The 24,726-nt window shown below is 45.0% G+C and overlaps 1 protein-coding gene across 1 annotated transcript in view; it reads right to left on the reverse strand.

Moving 5' to 3' along the window:
• PRKCH (protein kinase C eta) overlaps positions 1 to 24,726 on the reverse strand; it is a 117,093-nt gene that overhangs the window by 40,365 nt on the left and 52,002 nt on the right. Inside the window, exons 5-10 of the mRNA XM_062576223.1 lie at positions 24,202 to 24,290; positions 22,414 to 22,543; positions 21,336 to 21,463; positions 19,852 to 19,995; positions 18,924 to 19,097; positions 4,726 to 4,880 (exon numbers count right to left, since the gene is read on the reverse strand). Coding sequence (XP_062432207.1) covers positions 4,726 to 4,880; positions 18,924 to 19,097; positions 19,852 to 19,995; positions 21,336 to 21,463; positions 22,414 to 22,543; positions 24,202 to 24,290 — 820 coding nt within the window. The remainder of the gene's footprint in view (positions 1 to 4,725; positions 4,881 to 18,923; positions 19,098 to 19,851; positions 19,996 to 21,335; positions 21,464 to 22,413; positions 22,544 to 24,201; positions 24,291 to 24,726) is intronic.

Raw genomic sequence — 24,726 nt, forward strand, 5'->3', positions numbered from 1 at the left:
AGCTGCTTCCCACCTCCTCCCCTCCGACACCTCATTAAACAAAATCTTTACCTTATTTGCTAAGAGGAACATAGCTATGGGCAGCACCTAAGCAAAGCAAGGGTGATCCCTGCATAGCCCCCTGCCCCCAGTCAGCCAAACAGTCTGCCTTGCTGGGCACTGCTGGTAGCAGCAGCGGACTCAGATGACTGCCAGCTTAAATCCTTGGGGAAAGTCCACTTGGCTTCAGGGGAAACAAGATCTGACTCCAGATGTGAAAAAGGGTAACCTGAGATGAGGATTAAAAAAAAAAGAAAGTCACAATTTGCAAAAAGAACAGAGAGAGCATGGGAGAAGCCATGTCTATAATGTCTTGACCTTTGGAAAAAGCAAACATCGCACTAGTAAGATTAGCACTGTTAACAGTGACTCTGTGTAATTAGAAAAGGCATTTGGCTTCTGTTTTCAGCATGTAATTTTTAATTGATTTTGCTGAAAGGAACTTTACTGTTCATTCTGTTAATACAAATTTTTGGCAAAATTAGTGTCCTTAAAAGGCTTATGTAAACCTTCCTCCAAACGTCACAGGCGTGTTGTTTGAATTGGCAGGGAATTAACTTGTTACAAAAAATTAATTCTCTATAAAAACCAAGAGTCATGGGACATACAGCTGCAGTCCTGATGGGTCTCCTGAACTAAGCAAGGCAATGATTTCAGAGACCTGGCCAGTACCCAGCAATCTTTCCAGAAATCACAGGAGAAGGTGCTTTTCCCCATCATAACAAGCTTTACACACATGAAGGCGATGCTTCCAGATAACACACAGAAATGAGGCCTTAACACTTGCCATTAACAAGCACATCATATTTTCTTCAAGAGCTAGTATTCAGCCCCAAGGCAAGACCATCCTCTCATCTGCATAATTGCACCATTACCTTCTGCCTTCCAAAGGACCATGCCCAATGGTTTGCTGCCTTTTATTTCGGTGGCTGGTGCAACAACAGAGCATGGGGACTCTGTGCACATCCTGCCACATTTGGAAGTGTGACAGAGCACATGCAGACACCCTTATTATCTCTAGAAGAGACAGGTGCATTAGAAACATCTATATAGTTGTAATGGCAGTGGAACAAGCTAACTAGCACGAGCCCTCAGAATACAAGTTTCTCATTCATCCAGCAGCCAGTTTTCTCCCTAGCTTTTCCATCCCAACTCTTTAGCTCCTCTAGCTCTTAGTCAGCTCTATTACCTACATCCTACGCTGCCTATACCCTTGATGCTATACCTGCCATTGCACTGTGCTGAGCTGCGAGTTGGGCCACATCGTGCTCTGCTACGCAATCCATACCCGGGGCTGGCGCAACCAGTATTGCAGCACAGGGTGCAGAGGTGACGCTACCTCTGCTTCCAGATATAGGTAAGCTCAGACTAACTTAGGTATGTCAACATGTACTGCCTGCTGTACCGCCTCCGTGGGTAGCAGAGATACACTCTGAAAAGTAACCCTGTCTCATCTCCCACCATATCCCCACTGACACACATTCACAGAGGGAAGAAGGAAGCACGCTGCTTGCCTTTACAAGTAAGCTTAAAGAAGCAATGCAAGAATACTGCCCCGGTGAGCAAAGATTGTATCTACAACAGCTTTGAGCATCACCTAACCTTTTTTTGGCAACATTCAACACAAGCTGATCCCAAATATGTCCTTGTGCTACCCTTCTGTGGTCAGGGGTGCAAAATATACTGTGATTTGACATGTTGAAAAGCTTCTCTTCATGGCTGGATTAATTCTAGTTCTACCCCCTGTATGATAGGATATGGAACTGTGCTATACTTGTCAACATTTTTTTTTTAAAGGAAGCAACTATAAATAGGCGGTGTTGATTTGACAGCTAAAACTCAGCTGAGGGCAAGTCAGAGATGTTTCTTTGATGAGGCCAGAAAGTCATTTCTCTTTTGCAGTGCTGCAAATACAAAAAAGAACTGTGAAACTGGTAACTTATCTTCAGAAACGCCAAGTATGTCCATACACATTTGCAGGACTTCCAGTCATGCCAGGGCTTAGTAACGAAAATCAGACTTTCATTCAATGACTGCATCCAAATGAGAAGCAATCACTGAAAAATTCATGAAAGATCATGAAAATCATCCTATGAGAGTGTCAATCCAGCAGGGAGTCTGGTTTTCATTGTAAAAAGTCACAGCTAACCAAAATACACCGTCTGCCAAAGGAACACCATCCTTGCGGATTCACAGTATCTTTGTGCAGAAATACTGCACAAAGCTATTTCAAATTAGCTATGTGTGCCAGGAAAAGGAAACGATAAAACTCCTGCCTGGATCTCATTGTGTCGTACACCTCTCCAAAGCCCAGTGTTTGCAACCCAACGCAAACTATCTCAGCACGACGCAGCCACAACCTGCAGCTCCGCATCTTCCAGAACGGAGTCGCCCCGACTAATCTAAACAAATCCAAGTCAGCTTCATGCAGCTGAAGCTACCCGACCTCACAGTTCGACCAGTTTCCCTACAAAAAGATCAAAGCCCATTTAGGTGTTCGAGGAGCTTTTCAATTACTCCTCTACTTTCTATCATGAATTCCAGCAGCACTTGAAGAGTGCCAAAAATTCAGAGAGATGGATTACTTCTACCTGGTGACAGGCAGGAGGAGGACACAGGACAAGCTGCAAGCACAGAAGCGTTACGTTATGTGCAGACACAATTTTGCTGCTGAATGATTGACAATAACTACTGGATGTCACTATTTTAAGGATAATGTCATTTGTGCAATTATCTGGCAGGGGCTCTCTTCAGAGGCTGGCATTATTCACAAGGGAAGAATTAGACCGAAATCCAGCTGCAGAGTAAGCAGATTTGCTATTCTATGCAGACAATCTCTGTGCTTTAGAAGCCCAATGCATACGGTGTAAATCGCTGGTAATTCTCATACTCTCAAGACCCAGAGAATACTAAAATGACATGCCTTCTCTATTTAACTGTGCCACATATATCATATGATTTCGTACTTAAAAAATAGTGTAATGTTCTCTCTTTCTGCACCTGACCATCTGTTTCTTATTGGAGCTCAAGCTAGAAAAGGAAGGAAGTTGCTTTTACTTGATTTATCTTACAATCTCGCCATCAGGAAAGTGTCCCTAGCGCAACCCTTGGGCCAGTTTAGCTACGCTGGTTTTAGAGCCAGGATCAAAACCTGAGTTTATTTGATGTGGAAAGATACACTACCAAACACAGAACAGCATCACCTGAGCTCAGCTACACAAAGCTCAAAACCGAACATCTGGTCAAACCCACAGTACGAAACGGCACTGACAGAGACCGACTTTACCTGGAATCGCTGCCATCCTGGACCCCACTGTGGGTTCCAGGGTACCAAGCAGCAAAGGGAGAGAGTTAACGTCACTCTTTGCAGTGCTAGCATGCCACAGGTGGGACTGAGCAGGGCTATGGTGCACTGTACTTAAACACGCATGCTTTGCTGTGGGAATCCAACTAACAGGGCTCAGATGAAACAACTGACTGCTCCTCCTCTCCAGCACTCTGGGCAAGAAGATGCCAGAAGCACTCTGCAAGGCATGTCAGAACGAGACCTTTCTGTTTAACCAGGTTGTTTGAAGCCCCCATGCTCAAGTTGCTCTGTTCTGCCCCAGAAAAGGCCTTGTTCTGCCCCTTGGTTTATGCACAGGGATGACCTTGGTCAGAGAGGCCACCGCAAAGCAGACTGTCTGGCTGATCCACGCCTTGATGTTTGCAGCAACAGCGGAGCACTTTGGCAGCACGGAAGAGAACACAAATAACCAAACTGTCCCCCTGGGTACTGAAGAATGACAAAACAACAATGCTATGTATGGGAAATGGCTTCCAACCAAGGGCTTCCTGAGAACAACCATAATCCTTGAGGCCTGGGAGCAGAGGCTCATGGAGGGAAGCAGCAACGCTCAGATTCTGCTGCAAACCCAAACGTGCCAAATGCAGGCATGGACAGGAAAAAAAAAAAAAAAAAAAACACTCTTGCAGTAGGATCATAGCAGGAAAGAAAACACATTTAGTAGTTGAGCAGCACTGGATAGGTATGTCAGATAGGGTTTGATCACAGTCCCATAGCTAATACAGGAAAATAAGAGGCAGGGTGTAGCTATCACAGATTAGCCTTTAAATAACAAGGCACACAGTGGCAAGGGCAACAGCTCCTTGTACTTACCTCCAGGACAACCCAGTAAGGTTTTACTTAGTGCCTCCCCTCTGTCATTGCTCTGACATGTGCTCTACAGCAGGATACAGCCAGACCAGCACTGCAGAGGCCTCTGTTTTTCAGCAGATAACACCCAGCAGGTAGCCAGCCCTTCACTGAAGGGCATCTAGGTGCAGTTTGAAGAGTGATTCTTCAACTGATACAAAGCAGCTAAGTCAACAGAGTCATGTGATTTGGCATCAGCACATCATCTAGCCCCTGTGCCCTGGGAGCAAAACCCTATTTTTCTCCCTGTTCACACATCCATCATAGAAAATCCTCCCTGTAGTCAATACCGCAGACAGTAGTTTCACTCCTTCCTGGGAGCTGGACACACCTTTGACAATCTGCAGTGTGAAAGTGCTGGTACTGTTATCCCATCTGCCAACTTGTTCCTGGTGGGCAGCAAGCGACAGTTATCTACCCCGGCAGAAAACTCAAGCTATCGCCTCAGCTGTGAGGTTCAAACAAAGAGAATGAATGAATGCAGAGCTCACCGATAAATGATGCCTCTTTCATGGAGAAACATAAGGGCTGAAATAATTTCTGCAGCATAGAAGCGGGCCCGATCTTCATCGAAGCGACGCGACTTCTGAATATGGAACATCAAGTCCCCGCCATTTACGAACTCCATGACAAAGAACAGACGATCCTTCACACACGCAAACACAACAGACACAAACAGCATTAAACAGATACAAACAGCAGTATTAATTAATTAATAGTAATTAATTGATCCTCTATCATACATAGAGGCTTCTAAATAAAACAGTTAAACAAAAACAGAGCAAAAACCCATTAGATGTTGGGGGAAAAAAAAATCTGAGTTTTGTAGAAGTTCAGTCAAAAGCAGGAAGATCTGTCAGTTCCTCCTCACCCTGCAGTCCTCCCACCTCCCCAGATTTTGCCCAGGAGTGAAATGAGATCCTGTTCACGTGCAGACTGAAAATACCCATAGGTGTGTGCTTATCAATAACCAGCTCTGGGAAGGGTTCCTGAACTATCCTTAGCCTGAATGCCGCAGAGGATGGTATCTCTTCAGTAGCATTCTCTGAGCAGTCACAACAAAAATCTGTCGGAAACGGTTTACTCTCTGCTAAACACGGCAGTTGTCTCGAGAAAAAAATGTTACTACGGACTCCAATTAATCTCTGCTACTCTAGAGAATCTCATGACCGGGCGCAGGTACACATCCGGCAGCAAAAGCACTGCCAAAGCACACACAACCAGAAATCCCAGTCTCAAAACATCCTTCAGAGATGAGCTCGGGCTGACTCTGTCCAGTGTAGGAGGGCTTGGTTTGCGGGGCATAACCACACCGCTCGCTGCCTTCAGCTGCACCGCGTTGACTCGGGAGCTCTGAGACAGCAACACCGACGCTGTCTCTAGGGTGTCCCTAGTCTCTGTTTCCCAGGGGGTTTGCACTGTTTTGCAGAATGGGATTTCCAGCAATACGCTTGCATGACAACTGCCTTTCAAACCTTCAGCTCTCAGCTTTCCTCATAGCTCTGACTTTCACGTGATGAAGGCACTGATAAGAACTAAATATATACCATAGTTTCTGCTGGGCAGAAAAGCAATCTGTTTAATAAAGCTCAGTTTATTAACCACAGCTGCTGATTTCTGAAGGGTCCCCCCCCCCCCCCCCTTTGCTCTAGTTATTGTGAAAGTCTACAGATGAGGATACGCTTGCTTAAACTGCACGTTCAACAGCCTGGATACCCAAATGCAGGTTTAACTTGTGCAAAAAGAGTACTTGCTTACTTGTGAGAGGGAGGGTACATAATAATTTGACACAAAACTAAGCCCTAGGATTCTTTCAAACTGAATCTAAATTTCCCCTTTATTATATTGCTTCAGTACATTTAGCACTTACTGTTTTGGTTTTACTGAATAATATGGGGAACAAGCAGACTGGAAAATAAGCATACGATTCATTTGAGATCAGTCAGACTTTTAGTGGTACTATTTGCCCTTCTCTCTCCCCCTACAAACCCCTTCCCAGATCTGACATTAATCATCTACAAGCTGAAGTTTTAAACCCTGTCTGAATTTAAGAGGATAACCGCTGTCATTCTCCACTTTCTGGCAGCCAGCCAGCTTGAAATGACTACTGCTGTTAACATCTCGGGATGCATGGAGCAGAAGAAAAGCAACCGGGAATCCTCTCATTCTTCTCCAGGCTCAAGCAGAGAAGCAAATGGCTCATGACAGACGAGGACAGTGCTCTTCTCAACCCCATCCGGGGCTCTTAACCAGCTTCTCTTGGGCCCCTTCCAGAAGCAGCAAAGCTAAGATAAGCGCGTTCCCAGTAATCTAAAAATACTGCTGTGGTAGCACCAAAGCCTTGTATTGAGTGCTAATTCCAGTCCACACACACACAAAACCAGTTTTTCATTGTTTCACCCTGCCGTGATCTTAGAGTAGTATAAAGACGCTTTGGCCAGCTGGTCTGCAACAGCAGCATAGCTAGAGCAGCACAGAGCTACAATCCCACCGGGAACCTGGGATCTGCAGCCCACGCCAGACCTTTGCTGCCACATCTTCACGGCAGTCGCTGAACTCCATCTGGCCGTGCCATGCCTACCTGCTCCGCAGCCCATCCTCCAGCTGCTGCGCACACAGCTGCTGCCTTGCCAGCTGGGCCAGCTTTCACATCGCTCTGATACACCTTCCCACCTCCTTCCACGATGATCTCTCCACATGCCACGTGCTCATCTAGCCCAGCCTGTCCAGGTCTCTCTTCAAGCCCAAACTTAAAAAAAAACCCTTTGCCAGATCTTCTACAGAAAATAATTTAATTTACCAGCAACCAGCAGAGCTCTGTGTATTTATGTAAGCACTGCATATGCTTGTATAAACATGCATACAGTTAAGAACACATATTTTCCACTCTTTTCTTAAAGAGGAGCTTCAGAGAAACAAAATTAACCCTTAAAACATACGTGTCCAGTTTCTCCAGTGCTGGCAAAACTCCACGGCCCTTCTCGGACTTTGGATGTGTTTAAAGGAGAACACCTTCTCTTCTTTCTCAAACGCTTAGGTGAGCACTCAAACAGCCTATGTTGAAATGCGCATCCCTGCTGAATTACATCCACCTGAATTAACAGCTTTTTGTAACAAACACAGCTCTTGCTTCAGACTAACTGCAAGCCTGAATGAGTATCACTGCGTCACAAATGCAACGGCCAAGGATTCACCTCCACCCATGGTCTCGTTCACAGGTCAAACGTAAATAAGGATTATTTAATTACTGAAGCTCTCCCATCTAGGCTTAACAGAACTTTTGCCTAGCCAAATTAGTTCTCGCTCCTCCTTTTTTTCTTTTCTTTTCTTTATTTTTTTTTTTGGTCAGCTAATTATCTATCCAATTTAGTAAAACTTAGAGAGCCTATGGGGTTACTGAAGAAAAGATAAGGTTGGATGTTACAAGTTCTTCATAATACAGCATTTGTGCACCGGCCTCCTACGCACCTGGAAGTAAATATTAGAATGATCAGCACTAATGACTGTCCTTCAGGAATCAGGATCTGAGAATGAAAGCAACGTTTTTCTTTTTTATCCGTAAGCAAGGCCATCAGCTTGCCAGACCAACCACTCTTCTAAGAACTGTTGAGAAGTAAAATAAGCTTTTCAAACAGTGATATTTCATGGAAAAAAAAGGCAATCTGAAGCATACAGAGTAAGGGAGAACAAACAGCATTAAAAGAGAGCAGGAAAGGGAAATCTCAAAATAGTGGATAGCTCAGATACTTGTATATGTTTGTACTTGATACGTCTGACGTGACTCCACCAATTTCCCCTGAGCCCAGGTGCTCTGAGCACCAGTGAGAGAAGGCTCAGGTTAGCTCTGACTTAAGGTGGCAGATCATAGTTCGTCTCCTGGGAACATCCTCAACTGGCAATTCGACAGAGTTGTGTGCCCCATATCTGGGCAGCCCTGAACGGGAATTAGGAGTTGAAAGCTGAAGTGGGTTGATCAGACAGGGGTTAATGCTGAAATCCTCACAACTGTTTTATATTTTGCAGTGCTCAGAAGTTTTCCCTAATCTATTATCTCTGTTTGACGCTGGCGAAAGTAAGAAAGAGATTTTGAGTCAACAGGAAATGGTGACGTTAAAGCCTTCACAGCAACAGCAGCCACATGAGGAAATCACATTGCACCATTTCTCGACCGGGATCGAGATGAGCAGAGGTCCAGAGCACTTGTTACCGTAAATTAAAGAAACATTTGAAGGAAACAAAGTCCATGGAGTCAGATACGCTCTTTCCAAAGCCAGCCTACATCTAGAGATTAACTCTGCCAATTTCAGGGCAAGAGAAATGGGTTTTTACATTTATTTGTTTAAATTTGAGTTTGCCATGCCCTATTAACAGGGTAGGGGCTGTTGGAAGCATATATATTTAATTCATATCAAACAGCATTGTATCTGCTTGGTTTATTTGTTAGTTTGTTGTCTTAGTGAGGTGTTGGTGGCTGAAGGGAGACTCCAATTCCAAAACCATTGGGAGGGACAAGCCAAATACAGGTTATCAGCCCTTGCAAACACAAGAATTTGTCAAGCTCCAACTTAAACGCCAGTTTAGCTCTTTGTCCCCACCAACTCCACTAGAAGACTGCTTTGAACCCTCAAATCTTCCCTCTTCGTTGTCACAGGGGGGAAAAATAATCCAGATTCTATTGAACATCTTTTCCCTCCTCGCACCAAAAAAGGGCCAGTACAATGGCTAATTTCTACCACTTCCAGTTAAGAGTCACAGCTGATGGCCATGCCCAAGCCAGACAAGGTCAGACAAGGCTTCTGCTGATGGCTGGAGTAAGAGCCTTACCTCTGTTCATAGGTGTTTGTGCTAAAGTAAACGGGAGAAGGCAGTACCACGGCCCTAGTTCAGGCTCTACAGAGGGAGAAGGGGAAGTGAAGCATTTCCTATGTACAGACACGAAGGCAGGTAATGGCAAAGTTGCCTCCCCTTACTGTAGCCCTGCAAAAGCCACTCTGCCAAGGACAAGAGGGAGGCCAGAGGAGACTTCTCTCAGGACAGGCACCAGTGGAAGAATATCACAGGGATTCAAGACCCATACATAAATGCTAAGGAAGCCACCAAAAGGACCTCTTCAGCCTCCAGAACATGCCCTTTGCAGCAGAGCTCTCACAGGCTGCTGATTCTATCCATACTGATACCTCTGCAGAAGGGGCTGAGACACCCCAGTAGGAACACAACTCCAGAGTAGTTTTTATGCAAACCTTCTCTTTAGCTGACAGTTGCCATATAAAGCATCATCTGGAAGAAATGGAGACCTGGTGAAATGTGGTTTAGAGCTGGTCCAGTTTCTCCCCAAAAAATCTGTCTGGCTCTGGAATTCTGCTAAGTTTGCATTTCATCTTTGTGGAAGTAACTCGTGCACATAACACATTAGAAAAACAGCTTTGGGCCTCATCTGAGTTCACTGAAGCCAAAGGGTTTCCCCAAGAAAACAGTCATTTTTCACTGTTTTGGCAGTTCATGCTTTGCAGAGTGGAAGGCAAGCTTTCAAAATTATCTCCATATAGAGACAGCTGTGTCACTGCATCGTAGTGAAAGGTTATTGCTTCCAAAAAGAGTAGTGAAGCTTAGCGAGTTTGTAAGCAAATTATTGCAAGATAATCACAGGAGCTGGCAGGCTCCCTTAGTGCTCTCAATGTTCCTTTTCTCCCATTGTGGTCCCACAAACCAACCTGCCCTTACGTCTTGTTGGAAGTGTGTAAATAAACTCTGTCTTGTCAGGACCAGCACCCCTTGTCACTAGGGGTGCAAGCGTCCATCCGTATCTGGGTCAAGGCACTCCGAAGCACAGGATCTGGGAAAGGAATGCTAAACAGATTCTTTTCACAATATTTATTTTCATGGGAGTAACACAACTAGTAACTGTGCTCAGACTATTTGCTGTGCCCTGAAATGCCTCTCTTCCCTACTCAGCCCTTCGACCAGCTCTGGATCCTCAGGAGCTCCCTACTGCTCCCAGCTAAGAGGTTTACATGAGAGCATGCTGCTCAAATGGCCATGCTTGGCAGTGTTTCAGAACTGGACAAGATTACAGGTGTCACCAGAACAGGCTCACCAAGGGGGAACTGCTGAAACCACCTCTGTGCACACGCAGACATGCACCAGTGCAGAGCAAACGATCTCAGCCCCAAACTTCCGGACAGTGTCGAAGCAGCACTCAGCTGACTGTGGTGGAACAAGACATTGGCTTACGCTAGGTGAAGATTTAGTCCTTTGATTTCAAATCAGAATAACTACATTAAGTAGAAGAGAAGAAATATCTCCGTGCCATGCTTGCTCGGCTGGAATTATCCGTACACATTCGTTATGCTGCTTAAACACAGCCACAGCGATGAGCGCCACTGGCACCTGCCACTGCTCAGCCCACCGCTGCCACCCAAGAATCCCAGCCGACAAAGACACAATCCGCCAGCTGATTTTTGGTGGCTCTACGAGCCATTTTACCTCTCTGCTTCAGTGACTCTAAAAGTACGTGTCAGCATCAACAACAATTTGTACCTAGGAGAAAGCAAACCGCAGAAAGGGGATGTGCCACTAACAGTATCGTAGACCTGGGGCTACAGATATGGAAGAGAGTGCCACACCACATCCAAAAGGCTGGGCAAAAAGGTTTCTTTCTTTTGGTGTTTTCTATTTTTTTTTTCAGACAGATGGAGATGCACTGAAAATTCAGCACATACAGAAATGGGGTAAGCAGCATGCTGCACTTCCTTGAGGCTCATCTGGACCACAATCAGTGAATAAACTTGAGAAACACAGGCTGGTTCCCCATACTAGATGGATTTTTAGCTTTTTCACCAGTGAACCGTTGGTGCCACCATCAGAACCCCAGGGCTGGGGCAGCTATCACTTACAACTGCGTTATGCTATTTTGTGCTGCTGACAGTGGCTCAACGCAGACTTCCCTACGCCGTGTCAGCGAGGCACATAAGCATGGCCTAGAGAATAGCAAATTGGCTCTTCCCATTTGCATAAACAAACTCTCCAGGGTCCCTCAGGGTAAAGGCTGCTGCGTGTGCGCATGTGTGCGCAGCACAGTATTAACCCCGAGCTAATTCCAGAAGAGCTGAACAGCTCCGACTCAGTGCAAGCCAATGGGAGCTCTGAGTTCCTATTTGCTTAAAAACAAACAAACAAAAAAACCCACAAGAACTTAACTACATCCTCCAGATTTCTGCGCACATTTTCTTAACTGCTCTGCTGAAATTTTAACTTCACAGGCTGAAGATCTTTTGCAACACAGAGTCAAATTTGATCATTTCTCTGGAACAATGCACCCTTTGAGATACATGGGTGAACATATGCGCTGCCGTCTTCCTCATCCCCTCCCCTCAAGATGTTTTAATTCACAGTAGAATTATACAATCAGCTCACCTTATGACCAGAAACTTGTATTCAATCTGCACAAAAGAGATGATTTTTATAACTCTTGTTCATTTTTATCTGTTTAATTGGAAACAAAACACTCAACTAGAAAAAAAAATCTCAGGTATTAGACTAACCAATTAAATCACATACAAAAACTCTCCATGTAATCCCAGCTCCAAAAGAAAGCATCAGCTTGGCCACTAAACCAAACTCAAATAAAGATTTAAGATAAAATGAGAGAATAAAATAAAATTAAATTCCCTCCCAGCAGGCCTTCATACACGGCATAGGAAACTCCATAAATACTCTATCTCACTTGAAAGATTAAAACACGAAGGGTTAACCAGACCTAGAGAGGAATAAATTCAGGAATAAGGAACCATGAGAGACTATATCAAGCTATACGCATCACCCTCCAATCAAGGATTTGTAGGAAGCCTATTCCCCCAGCCGACTGCTACTATCAGGGTATCTCAGAAGATAGCTCTGTAAAGATCATGTGAGGTGCTCTTTTTACAGCTCTCATTTCAGTACAAGCTATTGGTATTGCTGTTTCCAGTTCAGAGTGATGAACTTGAGACAGCTGTGGATTGCTTTTCAAAAATACTTACTGTCTGCAATATCTGCTAACCTCAGACTGTGCTGGGGAAAGCTAGAGACCTCTAAAACCTTGGCTAAAGGTCCTCAAAAAATAAAGCACCAAAATACTCAACAGCCCACTTGGAAGTGGCTTGCCACTAGGGTTTTTTGGATCCACCCGTGCACCTTAAACACTGGCATGCAATATAGATTTAAACAGATTTAAACCTAAAAGTTTAAGCTATGCTGGTTGAGCCATAGCTGGTTAGCTTTTCTCCGAGTTTTGATAACAGTTTTTTTTTCAATGTGAACTGGCACCCAGCCACTCAGGCTGTTTGCAAGTTGGCTCACTTTTCAACCCCTTTTTATGCCACAACTTCCTAGATTTTAAGGCCAAACAAAAATACTACTTTCATTTACCATGACTAAGAGTATGCAGCAATCTCCTTCAGTTAACACTGTACTGAGCCTGACAAATTTGTCTGACTAACAGTTATTCCTCATAAGCCATTGCAGATGGAGGTGGACATTTTCTCAACTTCGTTCGTGGACCCCTAGCAACTAGGGCAGGAAAGTTTTATTAGGTGGCTACAACAGTGCTAAGAAGATGATGGTAGCTAACACTTGGTTCACATTTTCACTTCAGTTCAAATCACTTTGTATTTTACAGCACACAGGGTGTAAGTGTGGACACCCAGCAAAGTTCACAGATAAAATCAGAAATGTCGGTCTGATCTTGTTTCATCAGCTGAAGACAAGCCACTCTGCCTGTGGTGGGAGAAAAAAAAAACAAAAAAACAAAAAACTCAAAACCCTAACACCATTAAAAACCCCCACATCTTTCTGCCCTCCACCCTTGGGGAGGGCTCTGCATGTTCCTGCCAGAAAAAAGGCCACTACAAGATGCTACTTTGTGCTTCTGAGATAGAGCTGAGCCTTGCGAACTGTAGTTTGGAGGAGAGCGGTGTAGCCTCAGACATCTGTTTTAGCGACAAGTTGGGCCAGGCCACCACAAAAAAAAAAAAAAAGAAAAGAAAAAAAAGAAAAGAAAAAAAAAACTCAGTGAGGTGCATCCTTCCCTGACACTGACAGCCTACCTGAGTACACCCGCACCAGATGCATCATGGCAGAAGCAGGAAGGCAGAGAGATACTCTTCAGTGTCTCCCTGTTGGACAGTTTCCCCCAAAACGCGGCTTCTGTATGTCATGCAGGGATCTCAGGAAAAGCACAACTCCAGCTCATTAAAGCCTGACTTCAAAGGACTTTGCAGCCCCAGCAGCACCTCCGTTTCTTGCAAGTTTATTACCAAAAGAAATGCAAAGTCCTACCAAATCTCATGGAAGGCGCCAGGCCAAGGAACAGGATGTTCAAGTCACCATTTCCATTTGATTTTGGCTGACAGCAAGGAAACTGAAGCACACTCTGGTCTTCTAGCACAGTGGCCTGGGGCTAGCAACAGTCTCAGTACTTAAGAAAGCGGGAAAGATCCAGCAAGCTAGCAGAAAAGCATCCAAGAATTGCACGCGGCTGTCAGGTATGTGAACATGTCTAGTTGTACCTACCCAATGTGCTGACGTGCCAGAGAGGGAAGGCTGGGCGTTTAGAGCCCAAGATGTGATCAAAGTTACCCTCTCTGCTTCCAAAGGGCACCCTCATAGCTCTAAACAGAGCATCAAAGAGGCCTCACGACTTCCTTATCTCCGCCAGCATGCTCCCAGGCCTGTGTCAGGATGCTTGTTCATCCAACCAGACCCCCAGCACGGATGCACTAGCCTTCTGCACTTCCTTATCTCTGCCATACCAGGCTCTGCCCCCAGGCTGCCTTGCACACTCTGCCTGTTTTGTGACAGTGGCAGCCGGTGGACAACCACGCTGATGCTGGAGATCCCTGGAAGGAGCAAGACCAAGGGCTCCCCTTGACACGTGAGCACAGCTAGACCCCTCTATGGCATCTCAAGACCAACGGAGAGGTGAGCAGTCAGCCAGCTGCCATTGCTTGGGCCCCCCATTTTTGTTGGTAGTTTGGGGGCTCAAGCTTGGAAAATGGTGCTCCCGCCAAAAGGCTCCAGGGTAGCTCAAGCAATTCTGCAAGGTGAAACACAGGCCCACCTTAGCATCACAGAACAGTTGAGGTTAGAAGGGACCTTTAAAGATTGTCAGGTTCAACCTACCCTGCTCAAGCAGAGCCAACTAGCTCTGGAAATCTCCCTAAATATCTGGGGGATCTATGATACGATGGTCATGTTGACCCCAGGAGAACACTTCTGAGCTGCCTGGGAGCCAGCAGAGGTGACAGAGTAACCTTTCCCTTCTGCATCAAGGATGTGGCATTAACCTGCAGCTTTTAAAGGGGCAGAAACCTGTGTCCCTGACAGGGCAGGCTGCCCTCATCAAATGGTACCAGTTCGATGATTAGCTGCCCTGGAATTTCTGGGCCCACTAGCTTCAACAGTAACCCCGCTAGCTACTATCTCTGAAGGACACTCGTCATAGAAAACCATGTCCCTCTGCCAAGTTTTCCTGTCTCACTATTTTTGGAATGACACACACAGGCTTCAGCAATTGTCAGCAGAGCTGTACAGGAAGCAAATCCATATAATGATCAGACTAACAGGGACAGTACTGGAAACAGCATTGCCTGGGGAACGGTCCCCTGAAAGTACCCTGTGGTCCTGAGAAGAAAAAAGATACGGGCGATAAACATAAAAGGTAGAAATCTCTAACCACTGATACTTGACACCGTTTGCGCGGGAAGCTCATCTCCCCCAGCCTTTTCCATTCTCATGCATGAGAGTCAAGACAAAAGGATTTAAAAGCAAACCACCTGTGCTGGAAGGATGGCTCCGAAACCCCAAAGAAAACAGAATCCACTTATTTAAACTCATTTTAATTAAAACATTCCACAATCTACATTCCCCCAGATTAAATTACTGCCTTAACTATTTGCGCATATAGCCTCTTTTGCCCATTCCAGGACTGTACTGTTGAGGTTTTGGATGACACCAATGGCAGGTAAACAGAAACAAGCATTTTTTGGTGCTTGTGACCCCTAACGCAGAATCCAGGATTATCTGCAGGTCAACCACAGCACCTGTCAGCAACTCACAGATTACTGCAGTGGGAACATAATCCCCTCTGACACTAGAGGATGAGTCTCAGGCCCTAGGAAAAGCAGAGGTAAATGGCTTAGGAGAGGCTGAAAGTACTCAAAGCAAGGCATCCATTAAAAAAAAAAATCTGAGTTCTATCTCAGCTTGTGATGAGGAAGGGAGACCTCACTCAGGTAGAGCTGGAACTGGACTTAAAATCACCCTCTGCAGGGGGGCAGCATATTCCTTCCCTTGGCAGGAAAGTATCTGGAGGTGCAAGTCTGAGAAACTGCCCTCTACCCCCCATCAGCGCATGGGTCCTGCCCAGCCCCGAGCATGCACGGAGCCACATCCAGCCTCCTCTGCCCGCCTGCCCTGCTGCTGATATTTCCTCCTTAGGCTCTGCAGACTATGCCCTAACACGCAGAGCAACATTTGTAGCTCCTACCACCTAGCGGCTGCGATTTTTCTCTGTAAGACAGCAAGACGGCCGTGTTGAGGTCAGGCAGCCTCAGCCCTTGCTGGTGTGCTGCAGTTGAGACTAAGTTAGGACCACACACAACAGAGACGCTGCACAAGAGATCAGAAACTTCTCTGAAAATGATCGGCAACCGCACGACGTAAGCCTGGAAAAAGCTCCGCCAGCTCGAAACAGGCAAGCTGAAGTAGCAGCAACATGGACTAACTCAAGTAGCGCATTGCTGCTGCTGGTACTTGTGCCAACTGAGCTAACGCTAGATGACTAGCGCTACACGACATCGCGCTGCGCAGCACAGACGTGCCCTAGGCTGTCCAAGCCAGCCCTAGGCTGTCCAAGTCGGAGCAGTTTGCTGGTTAGGGTGGAATATTATACAGGAGTCTGAATTCAAACAGATCTAGATCCATCCAAGCCCTCAAAACACCTCTGACCACTCTGTCTTCTGAGTACTGCGGTATCTCGGACACTTCTGAAGTCCCATCTTTCCAGCTCCCCCAGTCTCCTTTGCAGGGGGGGCACACTGGGGCAAAAGAGGGGCTGATGACTTCCCCTGACCTTCTAAAGCAGCCCAAGAGGTAGTTAACCTTATTCACAGTGAGACTGCCCTGCTAGCTCGTACTCAACTTTTTCACGATGTGAACCGTTTACACCACATTTCCAGAGCTCGGGCTGTAAGGGACATATGTGTGATGTCATTTCCACATAACTGCAAGTGAAACTAGGTATTGTTCTGTATAAATCTCCCCTCAACTCCAAACATAAGAAAGAAAGAAAGTGCTTTGGTATTTTAAATACCAAACGTTTAAAAAAATGACATTTTGAATAAGCAGTTATTCCTTTGTTTGAAATACTTTATATATACGTATTTTATATATACATATATGTATATATACACACACATAAAATATATGTGCCTAAGTACTTCATCAGTACTTTAAAAAGTCTAAGTACTCTATCAGTACTAGCAGTTAAACCCTCCTGGGAGGGCTCTGTCCAACAAATACCCTACTGTTGCAATCATTTCTCTATTATAGCAAAGGAATTTAATTATGCTTTTACAAGCAGCTTAAATCTGGTTATGCTGGATTGGGGTGGGTGTCAATGAGTGCAGAACGCGCACAAAAGACATGAAGCACCATATTAGTCCGACTTTTTTTTTTTTCCTCACAAATGCCTCTCTCGTTTTTGGTTTTACTATTGGCAAGCATTTTCAGGGTGGCAGGAGCTGGGGGGGTTTCCCTCCGCTCCTCTGAGAAGAAGTTGTTCCAGAAATTCATGTTTCAGACTGCTCTACAGTTTAACAACCTCCTTTTCATTTGCAGGCTAACTGTATCCATAGCCGGTCTAGCCTCATTTAGTCCTTCCCAGCATCTTGACAGCTGTGTTCCCTCCTTAGTGTTTGACATCTGCAGGTATCAATCAGATCCTCTTTTTGCTTTCAATTTGCTAGTCCAAACAGGCTAAGTTCTTCCTGTTTTTCCCTTTTTGCAAATGACTCTTCAGTTATCTCACCAGCCCAGGAAACTTCCCCACACCCCTAGCAGACTGCATTCATTTTTGAACATGAAGTCAGTGTTGGTACAGTGACTTCTAAGTTTTCTTTAACTGCCCTGAAAATACTCTGTGCAGCCCAAGAGTGCATTTGCTATTTTCACATCTAGGTTGCAGTTTGGTAAATAAAGCCATAGTAAAGAGCATAGCAACGAGCAGCAGAAGACACTGCTACCCCGGGTCTAAGCTCAAACAGCATACAACACCAAACATTTCAGAAATTTTACATTAGATCTTCAATAAGGCTATTCAAATTTGGGCCTCATGTCTTGATACTATGAAACCAAAAGGAATTTCCTTGGCTATAGGTGACAACAGGGAGGTTTAAGTTTTGTTTCTGACTGACATACGGCATGGCTGCTCTATGAACTGCAGAAGCTATGTTCAAAAAAAAAAAAAAAAAAAAAAAAAAAAAGAACTAATTTCTATTTCATGACTCTACTCCAAGAGCTAACTGACCCCGCACTAAATGAGCACTGTTCTTGAACTCAGTTGCTGGCTGTTGCATCACCCTAGTGAGAAGAGAAACAGGTGGGTGGCAGGATGCCACAGGTCTGCCTTTTTATTTTATTTTTTTTTTTTTGAGGGTTTTGGGTTCATGAAGGAGGATTGAAACCACAACTAAATGACAAGTTTCTCCTGTCTCCGCTAAGAGGAAGGCAAGTTCTATTAGCATTTAGCAATGGACAGAAAGCAACAGGAAAGGAGCATGGACAATACAGAAGCACTCCAGAAGATGCTTTGGTCTTAATAACAGCTCAGCTTGGAGACTCCTAAAATTATCTTGCTCAGATACTACTTTGGCCTCTGTCACAGCCACCCTCCGCCATCCACATCAGCAACAAGCTCCCACCCACACGCACACAGAAGAAGAGGCTCTAAGCTGGGCTCTGAGCATGTGATATGTATTCCTTAGTGAGGCCTGCACAAGTGGCAGCAGTGCCATCATTCACCTTATCCACATGATAAGAAATACCAGCTGTATTTCTTATATACCAGCATATATATTTCTTACATATTATATATTTCTTGTATATTAGCAGTCTGATTTAGGGGCCACTTGTATCTAGGAGATCCTTTTTAGTAGACCGAGAGGGATGTTTCATTCATATCCACTGTGTCCTGAGCAGTTTACAAAGACTGGGTAGATACAGGAGGCTAACTCTGAACTTAAGTGCAATTCACTGAGTCTGCAGATAATACAGTGCAAACGCAGTACTACCAAAGTTCAGCCAGCAGGACAGTGGGGCCTAAGATCACAGCAGCTGGAGAACACTGCAGGTTTGCAGGCATTTGTGCATATGCCTTCAGAAACACTGAAAAGCAGAGACTGCTTCTAAGGCAGACACACAAAAAAAAAGTCTTCCTGTTATTACCATTTTGTTAGGGAGCTTAGAACAAGCCAGGATTCTGTTTGACAAATGCAAGTGCATCAGCAGATGTGAGCTGGGTCTATGGTGGATGTCTATATGAGGGGGGAACAAGTACATGAGCAAGTGTCTGTGCCTCTGTCCTGAACATGCCAGTCAGTGTCAGGAGGAAGGCTGTCCACTGCCCAGGCTGTGCAAACCCCACTGGACTTACAGGAGTCTGGAAGCAACAGTAGAGCTTGGTCAGGAACGGGTGGTTCCTCGCTAAGGACAGGATGCGTTTCTCCGTCATGGTGCATTCAACATCGTCATCTTGAAGAATGACGTCTTTCTTCAGCACCTTCACCGCGTAGAGCTGCCCACTCTCTTTCATCTTGGCAAGCATCACCTAAGCGAAAGAGGGGGAGTGAATCTCAAGGGCTGAGCCTTCCACCTCTACATGCAGCAGAGCCTCTTGCACCTTCTCACACCAGAAAGGTCATTCATCTCATGAGCAGGCTTGTGTATGTAACTGAGCCAGCCTGTTAGCACGGGAAGAAGCGTACAACCAGTGACACACAGGCTACTGTCTGCAGCAGGCTTCTGCAGATAGAAGTGCCCACGCACATTGCTTCAATACCTGGTGCGGGACTAGCTGGTCAAAGCTTGTCCTCAGCTAGCAGAAATCTTGTCCCAGGGCAAACTCTCCAAGCAGCAATACTTCTTTCCACTTCCCTCCTAAGTTCCCAGTTTCAAATGCACCATTCCCCTCTACTTGGAGGCAAAGTAGAGGAATGACCCCCCACACACACCTCACTGCACATGAAATCACTGCCTTGCTTCCTTTAAAGGAAACATTTTTAATTTCTCCAAGAAATGCTGCCCCAACAGGTGCTAATGCATACGCTTGCAACTTATGCTATGGGCCCTGACATGCAGCTGTTCTTTCGGTTATTACTTTTTTGCTTTTTTGTGATATCCAACTTGCTTTGTTGTCAGCTTTCCATCTCCTCTCTTCTCTCCCTCTTGCTAACAAGCCTCACTGCACAAAGCATACCCCACTGGATAGCTCGTGTACCACATTATGAAATAACATCACATACCTCAGTATCTTCTAAAATAAAAAATGTGGTATTCCCCCGAGAGGCTCAAATAATGCTCACCTTTCCAAAACTGCCCTTTCCCAGCACACGGAGGAAGGTTAAGTCTTTGATCCCAAGTTTGCTTGCTGAACTTTCACTAACATCGTTGCCATCTTTTATGCTGCCTTTTCCCTGATGTCTCAAAGAAGATCTTGAAACCAGTTTCTGCAGAGGAAAGTAAATAAATATCAGCTGGCACAGAAATCGTACCGTGCCCAGCTTTGCAGAGGTGTTCACAAGCAGCCAGCCTACTAACTGGGGCATTTAGGCCCTGTTCAGACGCACTGTAGAGCCACCGGAACAGAAAACTCATGGGTGCAACCAGTACCCCGTAGCTGCTGTGTGTGACCAACTGACCTTATCACTATGCAAAACTGTGCTGAGATGACAAAACCAGCTCTTGTCCTGTGCATTTTAAGTTGTAAACTCACTGCACAGCAGATCCAAGAAGCAAACCTGCCTCTCCCCACCTCCTCTGCCTGGAAAAATAAGACAATGAATAAGAAAATCCGCAAGTGTCGTATCCGATGTCGGAACGAGGAGAAATACAGCATTTCTACAACGTGAGAAGTGCTGGTGAGATTAAGACTTGTTCAAAGCCCCTAGAGTTTAGTAGGACTCAAAGTACAAAATATTTTTCTCTCCCCACAGCTGGGCTGCTGATTTCCTTCACAGCTGCAAATTTGACCGAGGGCTGTTCACACCCACACCAGCGACGAGGTGCTTGTGTTTTCAGGAATTCTACTAGTATTAGAACCATGCATTTCTAGATTTCTAGAGTACAGCAAGATCAAGTCAATCTCCAGTGCCTTCTGTGCATGGCTCTCCACATACAAGTGTGCGTATAAACCACTAGTACTTTTGTTCAGTTTATTGCTCTGAACAGCGTCATGCAGATTGCTTCAGCTCCACCTTGTGACCACTTCGGTGTAAAGCAAAATTCCCCCCTGCACAGGAAGGCTTCTCATCGCCACAGCAAATGGAAACCCGAGCCACGCGGGGAGAACCAGAACCATTCGGGAACCGCACCTGAGCGTGGGACCGATGCTCCCTGTAACAGCGATGAGGCTGGGAAGGGGACCAAGGTCTCCTGCTGAGCACTTGTTGTGCTCTGGGCCACGCACACAGAGACGTTGTGCACTTGTTTTTGAGGGAAGAACGGAGGCTTGAATTATATTGACCATTAACCAGTTTGGGCTCCGACTCCCCTCTTATTTATGCCAAACAGATAAGAGCCAGTGGAGTTACCCCACTATAACGCATAAGCAGACAACAAGTTAACCTTTATAGCCTGAAGCCTCCACCAGGGTCAAGCTGGATACCGGTTACTCGCTTTCCAAGCGAAGGGTTTGCCAGAGGTCACACACAGCAGCAGCCTGCTCCTGCATCCACCGCCCGACGCCTCTCACCCTAACTGAGGCCTCCCGCGTCACGCAAACGGACTCGGCTGTAAAGGCTTCAAAAGACAGGATGGGAAAAAGGAGGGGAGAGAGAAGACAACTCACGGAGTTTGGGGAGATGCTGCCTGGCTGCAGGCCCATGCACGCCAAGGTTTTCGCCAGCTCCGCCGCATTCACCCCGCAGTTGGGCGCAACGTTGGCCTGACATCGGATGTGGACGTTCATTTTACAGACTGGAGGGGATGGTGGTAGGGGGCGGAGAGTTAACGCAAACAAACAGTTAGAACAACTTGAAGGGATTTCCTGCCGACGAGTAACGTAGCCAAGGTCTGCTCTGCGTCGGGAATCACACCCCTCTGGCTCTGCCCCGCGTCTTTGAGCTAAAGGGGTATTTGCTACCGATCTCAACAGGAACAGGACTCGGACACGCGTGTGAGAATAAACTCCTGAAGAGCGGGTGAGTGCACTCCAAACTCTCCAGGCAGGGTGCCACAAGGCTGTTCAAAAGCACGAGACAGTTTGTCAGGTACAGAAGTAGCACCGCAGCTATGCCTGCAGGTAAAACTTGGCTTCGCAAAGCCATGGAATTAGCTACCCACTTCCCCAGCGTTTGCGGCTGTCTGATTTTAAAGACGAATTTTTCAGTGGGAAAACAAAATCTTTTGTCTTGCTCTCGCTCCCGGACACACACACCCCCTCTTGTGGGAGACGAAGGCAGACGGAGACGGTTTGTTACCCACATGATTTTGCAGTCTGGATCACTGAAACAAAAGCACACCACCAGGACACGCGTTGCCATCAATTAACAGCGTGCCAGACGGATTAGTAACCCCATACCTATGCCTTTTTTATTTTTGTTTTTAAATACTTGGATGACTTTCTATTTCCTTATCTCATTAGCTGAGGAAAAGCTTTCAGGTAAAGAGAAAAATTAATGCAGAATGCTACAATACCCAGGAATATTTGCAACAACGCAAATGAAGCAAAACCGTGCTGAATGTGCAAGAGTCCCTTCTGAAGCCTGAGATAAACGAGTAGATCAACATTTTTTGCAACTCTTGCAAAGATGAGTATTCATTGCTTGGCCATCTCTTAGAGGCTACAGAAATCAAGCCCACACAGTGCATCAAGAGTCTAAAAACATCTGTATTTTGCTACAAGACTACAAGAAGCAGCCACTCACTTTTACACTGTAGTCCCTGCCGCATAATTCCCCAGAGCAAGGAGCCGCAGTGGTCACAGAAGGTGGGGACTTTGTAGTTGTGCATGCTGAACTTATGGGGAATGTTGATTCCAAATCTCTGCTCGATCACCTGAGGCACCGAGAGAAACGCACGGATTTAAACATTCCAGCATACACAGAAACTCACGTTCACTTACATACGGACACTTAACTGCAAAGCTATGAATATAATTTCAACTCAAAAATTATCCCGATCCACTGCAGTTTATTTCTGGTGAGCATCTCACCTCCAGCAAGTCTGCTCTGGTTTACTTTCTGGACAGGATGGAAAATCTGAGAGAGCAGATTTAGGGCAGAAAAGGGCTGCTTAGCCAATTCTAAATTCTTAAAACAAACTCAGAATTATGAAGTGTGGATTACCTCATCATGGACCTATCACATTTCAGTGCCAAATATAAATTACGCGAGGTAGAGGATTTTGTAACTAACCATTTTTCAAATGATTATTTACATACCATGTGCAACCATATAACTTTTATGACAAATTGTTGATTTTATTGCATTTAATATAAATAGTTTTCCCAGCTACTCCTAAATTTCTCCTTCCTTTTCTCACCCTCCTTGTTATTAACAACCTTTAATTTCAGGTCCACATTTAGCTTTATCACTTGCTCTCATCCCCTTTTTAACCTTGTTCTTTTCCAACTGTGAATCATTCAGATCTCAAAGATGCTTTAGAAAACGTTACATCAGTTGAAGCAACCCATTCCAGTTAACTCTTCATTGCTTTCTATTTCGTGCCTCAACATGCAGATCCTGGAAGACTGACAGGCAAATTCAGAGCTTAAAGAAAAGACAGAGGTGCTAAACAATGAGTTTAAAGTGAGTGACTTTCTCTCTCTTTTTTAGGCAGCTTAGATATCTTAAAACCCCTTCACAAACCTAAAAAGGAAGAGTGAGGAGACTCACCATTTAACTCGCACTTCAGTCTTAAACATACTAATTTTCACTTGGTTTGGCAAAAAGTCATTTTAAGAGGTCTAGCTCAGGAGCTCTGAGTAGAGAAATAACGAGCAAAGGCAATTGCTTATATGTACTGGAAAAGTTTTTGCAAGAAATACAATACAGAGCTACCTCATGACCATGAATACTTTGCCTGAATTTTGCTCAAACAGCTATTAAGCCTTTTTTCAGTGGTACAAATGAGACACGCAATGCACAGTACAGTTTTTGATGAGGATGCTACTTGTGTTTCCAAAGGTTTTCTTTGTTAGTTTTAGCTGCATTTGACACAAGTTATCCACGGGTTTCTTCATCGCAATGTAATTTCATAGAGTCAAGGGGTAGAATGAGGACTAAAATGGTAATTTAAACCACCAGAAAAGAAAGGAAAAAAAGGGGGCATAACAAGGACCACTGGTTAGATTTTTAAACTAGAGAAATTCAAATTAGTAATCAGGTGCCACGTTGTTTTTCTTCTGACAATGACACAGTTATTAATCATGGAAGCAAATTACTAGGGAAAATGGTGAATTTGCCATTTTCAATGAGTTCAGATGAAGACACCATGTCTTCCTAAACCATGTGCTTGGAATTAACAGAGGAGCAGCTAGACTGATACTACATGGTCTGTATTACACGTGTCCCCATCCTTCTTCCTCATTTTTAAATCTATGAATGAAGATAACACAAAGAAGAGTAAATTTATTATATAACAGCCCCTGCCAACCCACACAACCATGAAGATTCGTGAACTGTGATGATTTAAAATAATTAACGTGACTTTACCTTGAGATCTGTTTTGTTGGTATTGTTTTGGCATGTGCAAGCTGTAACAATTAGATGATGGCAGCGCTTGTGTACAACACAGGTGCATACTAGGAAATAAGAGAGGCATGCTGAAAAGAGCTGTTGAAAGACTCAGAACACATCAAACCATCGAATGGATTCTCTAAGGCTTAACTACAGCATCAGGGCGCAGTAAAGATAAGAAAAATAATCAGGGTGACTTAGGATTTCCAAAATCTCCTAACAGATCTAGAGACATATCTCCACTTGTTGCAACAGACATTCTGCACCAGATTACTTATATAGCCTGGAAGATAGCTGCCTCTATAAAAAACGGGTGATGCCTACAGGAACAACACGGTAACTTCATAAATTAACTAAGAATTGCTGTTGAAGTTATGCAGTGGACAGTATTTCAGACAACATACACAAGCGGTACTAGACTATGCAGGTCTGAGACAAAAGCCATCCACTCATCTCAGCAGAGTCACATCTCTTACAGTGGGCACCCAAGCAGGCCTGGCC

This window comes from Rhea pennata, chromosome 5 (genome assembly GCF_028389875.1).
Source record: "Rhea pennata isolate bPtePen1 chromosome 5, bPtePen1.pri, whole genome shotgun sequence".
NCBI classification, from domain to species: domain Eukaryota; kingdom Metazoa; phylum Chordata; class Aves; order Rheiformes; family Rheidae; genus Rhea; species Rhea pennata.